At 33.2% G+C, this 7,890-nt stretch overlaps 1 protein-coding gene across 6 annotated transcripts; it reads left to right on the top strand.

Moving 5' to 3' along the window:
- Window positions 1–462: 462 nt before the first annotated feature.
- On the top strand, window positions 463–5,906 carry LOC104097110 (protein GET1-like). Of its 6 annotated transcripts, none has more exons than XM_018771140.3 (7): window positions 463–838; window positions 1,507–1,586; window positions 2,500–2,570; window positions 3,578–3,648; window positions 3,718–3,897; window positions 4,037–4,086; window positions 5,569–5,906. In XM_018771140.3, the coding sequence occupies exons 1-6, from the start codon at window positions 731–733 to the stop codon at window positions 4,070–4,072; spliced, it is 546 nt and encodes a 181-aa protein (XP_018626656.1). In that variant the 5' UTR covers window positions 463–730; the 3' UTR covers window positions 4,073–4,086; window positions 5,569–5,906. The 6 variants fall into 6 exon arrangements, with proteins under 6 accessions (XP_018626656.1, XP_070052307.1, XP_070052306.1 ...); XM_070196205.1 differs by having other exon boundaries at window positions 471–838; window positions 3,733–3,897; XM_009603629.4 differs by having other exon boundaries at window positions 473–838; window positions 3,799–3,814.
- The last annotated feature ends 1,984 nt before the right edge of the window (window positions 5,907–7,890 follow it).

Here is a 7,890-nt window from a genome sequence, read left to right as displayed (position 1 = left end):
AAAAAATACTTTCGAGAAAAATACTTTTGAAAATGGCACTTCTCCACATAAATTAATATTTGAAACTTGGTCAAACAAGTTATTAGTCTCTAATGTTTGCCAAAACTGATTAATTTTAAGTAACTTAAAAAAAATGAATATATTTTGAATAGAAATGCTACAAGCGGCTACTTGTATGTTAGCGCTTTTGGGCAATCCAAGTTTAATGGGCCTGTCCACTCTACAAATCCATTTTTTCGAGCGGTACAAATTGCATTGCCAATTGTGTGGAAATGATATCATCTAATATTTAAGTACATTGTTTAAAATATATTTATAATTTATAATTTTTTTTATTTAAAATATATTTATAATTTATTTAAAGATTATTCAATTTCGTTCAAGTTTTAGGACACGACATCCTAAGGTTTAAAAATCATCCTAAAGTTTAAAAATTATACAATGAAATTCTAATTTTTATGTACTAAATTTTAAATTATCAGTTAAGAATTTCAAAGAGCTCAAAAAATTTAGTACTTGTGTCCTAAATTTTCAAATTCGTCAAGAAAAATAATGTAAATTTCAAAACAAAAGCCAAAAGCCAAAAGTGTCAGAAAACTGGAGGAAAACCCGAAAGATCTGCGGACATATTGGTTGCAGATCCAACGAAAATGAAGCAGACATGAATCGATAAAGCCAAAATAGCTAAGCAGGAGAAAGCCATTGGAGCGGAAAATCCTCAGAGAAGAAAATGGAAGAATCAATGGAGAAACTTGAAGGATCGGTAGCCGCGCCGATGATATTCCTTATTGTCGTCACTGTTCAGTACCTCTCCCGATATGTCGAAATCAATATGAGTGTATTTTTCTTAATTTTCACCTCTTTTTTAGATTTTTTTAAAATTTGGTTTATATTAATTTCACAAAAAATTGTTGTTTAGATACATATCTGTATATGTCTGCATGTGTGTGTATATTCTAGTATCCATGTATAAAGTATAAGTGAGTATTTATGGTAATGTACTTTCTCATCTCATACACTCTTGATTTTGTCACCTATTTCCTAAGTCTGATATATATATATATATATATATTAAGGCCATCAGGTCAGCAGGTAATATTTTAAGTAAACTTACCTGTAGATATCACCCCATAGTGTAAAAAATTCTTTACAAGTATATAACTTAAAACTCTTTTTGTTTTTTTCGTTTTCGTTTATGATAATTTCACAATAATAAGATATTGACACACCTACGTACAGTGTGTCTCAGTGTCTGTGAAGAGAGAGACTGTGTGTGCTGTGCACATATATATACGCACACGCCTAGAAAATATCATCAATTGCTGAATATTGATTTGCTATGGTGAAAGTTGTTTTTAATTGAGTTGTCAAGTATTTGAATGGTCGATTTGTCAACAGTTAACACAATCCCTTTGTAGATAAATCATGAATCTGCTACTCTTTTTTCTTAAAAAGTTAATTGTTTTGCTATTGTCTTATGTCTAATATAACAATCTTTGTTTTCAGAGAGTTTCTGTAAATGCTGAGGAGTTGCAGTTGCGCGCAGAAATTAAGCAGCTGCTAAAGGAGGCGAATGCCATGTCACAGTAAGTGATTCCAATTGTTCAAGTAACTAATCTTTATGTAGTCTTGAGTAGGATTCAACGTCTTCTATTGTAATTCATTTTGGAGTTCTCCACATGAGCATTGGCGTATCCAGTAGTATAGTTATGGGTTCAAATCTTCTAGCCTAGATCTGCAGTTATCTATGTAAAATCCATTGAAATTGTTGAAAATATATACACACACGCACACACACCATTTGACTGTGTGTGCTGTGCACATAATTATCCATGTTCTCCATGATTTCATAACTTATTACCCCACTTTCTTCCAATTTAATTTAAGGAAGAATTCCTACACCTATAAATAGGAGTCTTTCTTCCATATTGTGGTGTGAAAAATAATTGTAGAGTGTTTCAATAAAGTGAGGTTAAAGTTGTGAAAAAAGAAGAAGAGAGTTTTTACTTTTGTTGAAGGAAGGTGTTCATAGAGCTTTAGACTCAACAACTTGTCCAGAGTTTTGATAGAGTCATACGACGTGATCGGGCTGTTGTATCCTGGGAGAGACAAGTCAAGAGGATTACTACTGGACCAGTGAAGACTTTGCTGCAGTGGGTTTGAATCTCCTTAAAGAGAGCGAGATATCCGCGCCTCAGCCTGAAGATATTTTATTTTCAACTGTAATTGTATTTTCACCAACACACATGATATCAATAATTCCCCCATTATGGTAAAAGTTATGATGTCTTAACCAAAATTGTATTTCTAGTAGTTTGCTGATAATTCTGATAATAGTAGTTTTCCAACCAAAATACTAGTATTTCTTCTGTTCCTTTTGGGCCTTTATCTAAGAAAGTGAGAATTGCCATTTGTTGATAATTCACTTTGTAGATCATGCTATTTTTTTAACAGTATGTATGATTGTAAAACTTTATGCTGTATTCATATTGATTTCAGGCCTTCAACGTTTGCACAAGCTGCCAAACTAAGGAGGATGGCAGCAGCCAAGGAGCAGGAACTTGTAAAAAGTACGGCATATACTACCATGCTTAGAATAGATACTACTGTTTATTCATAATTCTTATAGACTTTATTTATAGGAATGTTGCTGCATATGTTCGTAGTGCCCCATCAAACTATAGTTGGACAAGTAAAATAGCATGCACAGAGAAACTGATGCTACTCGTAGTAGAAATCGCTACAGTAAGAAGTAGCAGTCAGAGTCCCAGATATTATATTTTGCCTGGTGTACTTAGGCTACCGTAGGATAGAAGAATGCTTGAAAGTACTCCTATCAATATTAGCTATGCAAGTACTAATTAGGCTTGTACCACCTTTTAAAGAATTTGGGTGGTGAAACAACTAGACAGATGTTTTCAAGAGCAAAACATCTCTCGTTTGAGGTTCAGTACTAAAGGAACAAGGTTTGACATGCTAACACTTTCTCCTTAACATTTCTTTCTCGTACTGACCCATCCCATCTTCTCAGCACATCACATTTAGCGTGCACACAACCCAGCAATTTACATCATAACTTTTCTGGCAAACTTGAGGCCGAGGGGTTATAATAGCTGTTATAGGCATCTCAGAGCAAATTATCAGTTCCATTAACAATGTATTCTACTCCATGAACAATTAGCTAGGAATGTTGAAGTACCAAATACACCTGCCTATTGTTAGGACTTAAAATTATTTGACCTATAAACCTATGTGGATTTAGTAAAGAATAGAAAATAATGGATGCATAAGAACGAAATAGGTGATATTAGCTGGTTTAGTCATGTTGGTGTACTAACATTTCATCCTTTTCTGCCGAAGGTGTTCTAGTTTGTTTTGGATTTGTATGCCAGTCAAAAAGTAAAGAGATCCCCTAGTGAAAAAACCGTTAATTTGTTGTTAAATCCAAATTATTGGGTACAAGAATCTAAATGGATATTGAGGATTCATATAACCTATCTTAACTAGTTTGCGATTGAGGTACGTTTGGTGTTCTTGTTTTTGTTTATTCTCAATTACTACATTTGGTGCCATACAGATCGTGAAAAACTCAGAAAAGTAATGAAATCGTCATATGATTCACACACAAAGACCCTGATGATCTTAAAGGTAATGCAAGCAATCTTTGGTAGTCAAGACTTTTACAACCTTTGTTTTAACTGTAAGATAATTAATTAGCTGCTGATCACACAGGTTTTAATGTACTTGTTGCTGATTATATGGTTTTGGCGTATCCCTGTGGCTTCCATACCTAAGCAGCTCGTGCAACCTTTTGGTAATGTGTTATCCTCTAGTATTCTTGGTTTCTCGACACCTGCATGTCGTTTTATCAACTTTACGAGTTTTGTCATATATGAGGTAATCTTGAAATTCATATTCACTAATCTGCTATGTTGTGCCTTTCAATTTGACAGGTGGACAAAATACACATTTAATTGCTTTCACCACCTTTGTTTGCATGTTTCAAACTGATCTTCTATAACCTTCCACGTTGCAGGTAAGATATTGTCTTGGCGAGCTGGAGGTCATGTGAATGAAAACGTCATGGTAACTGCCTTGAGGATTTAGCATTGATTGGAAATTTCTTTTTCGGAGAACTGTGACTATATGAAGTAGTAACGAGCTTAAGTCTTGGGTGTGAGCCTTAGCATGTTTTACCAAGCTTCTAAAATCTGCTTATTTTGAAAAATGTTTATGGGTATGTTTGGTACAATATTTTTAATTTTTTCATATTTGATTGGTTTAAATATTTTGAAAAACATTCTCTTTATGAACTCATTTTCCTCCAAATGTTTTCCTTATCAAGAGATAGGAAAACATTTTTCAAAACTCCTTCTCAACCCTTCCCCACCCTCACCAACCCACCCCACCCCCTCTTTCCAAAAAGGTTTTTTTTTTTTTTTCTTTCAAATTTCAGTTTTTCCGTTATCACCTACCCTACTACCCTTCCACCCCCTCCCCCAACCCCGGCAAAAAAAATTATTTTTTTACCTTATTTTTTTTTTTTGCAATTTTAAATTTTTATTTTTTCGTTTTTCTGCACTCCCACCTCCTACCCCCCACCCTCACTGCCCCCCACCCCACACAATTTTTTTATTTTTCGGTTTAAAGGTTCGAAATTTTACAAGTTCCAAAGTTATGAGTTCGTAAGTTGACGGGTTCGAAATTTCGCGGTTTCGAAAGTTTAGCGGTTCGGAAGGTTGTTGGTTCGAAAGTTTATGGTTTTATGTTTATTATATCTAAATTATTTATGAATACTCTTGAGAAGTTCATTTTCTTAATTTGCGTACCAAACACCGAAAAATAAATAAGATTACTACTTGTTTTCCAAGAAAATATTTTTCACGGAAAAATAAAAATTTGGGTGGGTAGGGGGGCAGTGCGTGGGGGTGGGGGTGGGGGTGAGGGTGTAGAAAAACGAAAAAACAAAAATTTGAAATTACAAAAGAAAAAGTAAAAAAAAAATTTTTTATTGTGCAGGGTGGGGCAGTGGGGTGGGAGGAAGGGGGTTAGGGTGGGTGGTAACGGAAAAAAAAACTGAAATTTGAAAAAAAAAATGTTTTTTTGGAGAGGGGGTGGGGTGGGTAAGCATGGGGTGGGGTTAGGTGGATGGGTGTGGGGTAGGTTGGTGAGGGTGGGGAATAGGGTGAGGAAGGTTGAGAAGGAGTATTGGAAAATATTTTTCCTTCTCTTGATAAGGAAATCATTTTCCTCCGATGGGAGGAAAATGAGTTGATAAAGAAAATGTTTTCCAAAACATTTAAACCAACCAAACATGAAAAAATTGAAAAATGTTTTCTTCTTACCAAACACACCCTGAGAGTTCTGAAGATCTCAGTCTTTGTTAATTTTTCTTACTTTCTGTTGATTCATTTTGCAACTTGTATTTGGTTGAATCTTGTCCTTTTGGGGGGTTTGATTAGTGTGCCAATATGATCTTAAGCCAGTATTCATTAATTACGCCACTTCCAAAGCTGCCTATCTTTCGTTTGAACAATGTTATGGCTAACTTGTGTAATGTAATTGCAGGTGGGAATCATTCCATGGTTAATATTGTCCACTAGAATAAGCAAACTTATCTGCCGGAAAATATTCAAGTAGGAGAGCAAAGTAATTTGAAGCGAAGAAACTACTGATATATATTTATTTGATTGCGATTAACATGCATTATTTATTTGTCTGGTGTTCATTAATCACCTATCGATTACTGTCTTATTTTTGAAAAGATTATTAGTGAGGAGTAAAACATAAAGTTTGTATGGTAGTGCCAACAGTGCCATTGCCACAGAAAGCATACGGCTGTTCACTCGATTGAATATTGTCTATTTAGGTTATATATTGTTAGCATTTCTGATTTTGTTTCACAAGGATGGGGAGGTCCACATTATACTGATAAACTCTGGTGGTTAATTAAGATCTTTTGACCTGATAAAGTTTATTAGTCTTCCATTTATGCTATTGTCATGGGATGCTTTGACTCTTTTCACAATAATAAATGGCAAAATTGGAGGATTCTCGAGGTTCAATAAATTTCAAAGTTTCGAAGGAAAATTTTGAATTGAATAGGATCTCGTAAAATACTCTCTGTTCACTTTTACTTGACATTAATATTAAAAATAGATTTTTATTTTTATTTGTCACTTTATGCATATTAAGAGAAATAATTTTTTTTCTCTATTATATCTACAGTATTTATTACTCATTTCAAATTATTTTCTCAAATTCAATAAAATATACATCAATTAATATGGGTATCATGGTAAATTATGCATTTCATTTATTATTTTTTAAGGGACGTAAAAAGTCAAAACGTGCCAAGTAAAAGTGAACGGAGAGAGTAGTATGAATAATCTCATTAACTCATTCAGCTTGTTCTTTTAAGTCACTTCTTTTTTCTTTCATTTTTTGTTCTCTGTGTGATGCTTATTTGGGTGAAAGAAGAAAGTGGCTACCCTCGTGGAATTCGATAACTCTTTTCTGGCTTATACTTGAATAACCTACTTAAGCAGAAATAAACTAATTTCTAACACTTTTTACATGCCATTTTTCCGAGTTCACTAGCTAATGAGAATTATTTGTAATAATAGTTTTTAAGTGATATAATTGTAAAATATATATTGTTTTTTTCTCAATGTATAGAATGTAAACTCATAGAAGTTGATAGAGTTGGACATGGTTTGATCAAGCTAGTCATATATATATTTTGGAGTTCTAATATTTTCACCTCTCCCTGTATTCTTATGGACAATTTCATCTGTTCTCCAATTTGGCATCTTTTAGCCAATAGCAAAGACTTTAAACCAAAATTTTAAATGAAATTATTTTAAATAATTAATACATCACTTTATGGATAATTTGTCCTCTAAAAGGGAAAATGCTGAAGAATTGATCACAGTTTGTGATATTCCTTTTGTCAAAAAGCTGTGCTGTAATATGGATAGCATCCATTACAGGAAGGTGAGTGCGAATTTTAAAAAGAAAGAAAATTGCTAAATAGGAAAGTAGTAAGCTTCTTGTCAAAAAGATAAAAATCAAAGTTTACTACCACTTGATTACAGAATTATCATTCAAGTCATTATTTAACTGACCGATCTTCTTAGGTCCCCCGTTAAAAAAATATTCCTCAAACTTATGCACCAAATTTTGGTTTGACTTCCAACTTTTGAATTGGAGTCAGAGGCTCCTACTCAAGTGATACCTCACAGAAAGTTAATGTAATGTGACATCCATCGACTTAAGAAGACTCATCATTCTCTTATGCCAGTTTAACAAGGACATTGAAATTTGTCTGCACTTTGCAAACGCTAGACATATAGGGTTCGTTTGGTAGAATGTATTAAGGAAAGAATAATATATGTATTAGTTTAGTATTATTAGTTATTTGTTTGGTGCTAGTATTTTTCAATTTATGTATACCTAATACATGTATTAGTTATACATCCTATTTAATTAGTATCATTCTTATACATAGCAAATTATGATATTAGCAATACCATACATTTAATACATAGATAAACATGTATAAAGATATAACTGTCCTTTCAAAACCTTTTCCAAAGAGCATGGAGGTGTGTAAACAAACAATATCTTTTTTTTAAAAAAAAAATAATGCAAATGCATGCTATTTTTAATACACCAAACCAAATAGTCGATAAGAAATAATTCCAGAATAAGTAATCCCGGCATTACTAATATACCTCATTCAATACTATTCTTATATACCCTAATAAACGACTCCTAGTGTTTAAGTTATGTCACGATCCCAAATCCACTAGTCGTGATGACACCTAACCCAACCCGCTAGGTAAGCCAACTAATAATTATCCAATTCCAATAATATTAACAAGACAA

This window comes from Nicotiana tomentosiformis, chromosome 2 (assembly GCF_000390325.3).
Source record: "Nicotiana tomentosiformis chromosome 2, ASM39032v3, whole genome shotgun sequence".
NCBI classification, from domain to species: domain Eukaryota; kingdom Viridiplantae; phylum Streptophyta; class Magnoliopsida; order Solanales; family Solanaceae; genus Nicotiana; species Nicotiana tomentosiformis.
This window is presented reverse-complemented; position numbering and strand designations above follow the sequence as displayed.

Bases quoted from the DNA above. Each gene is read 5' to 3' on its own strand.
- LOC104097110 (XM_018771139.3), top strand. From the start codon at position 731: ATGGAAGAATCAATGGAGAAACTTGAAGGATCGGTAGCCGCGCCGATG. The intron at 839-1,506 runs GTATTTTTCTTA...CTTTGTTTTCAG, and splicing joins ATGTCGAAATCAATATGAGT to AGAGTTTCTGTAAATGCTGA. The intron at 1,587-2,499 runs GTAAGTGATTCC...TATTGATTTCAG, and splicing joins GAGGCGAATGCCATGTCACA to GCCTTCAACGTTTGCACAAG.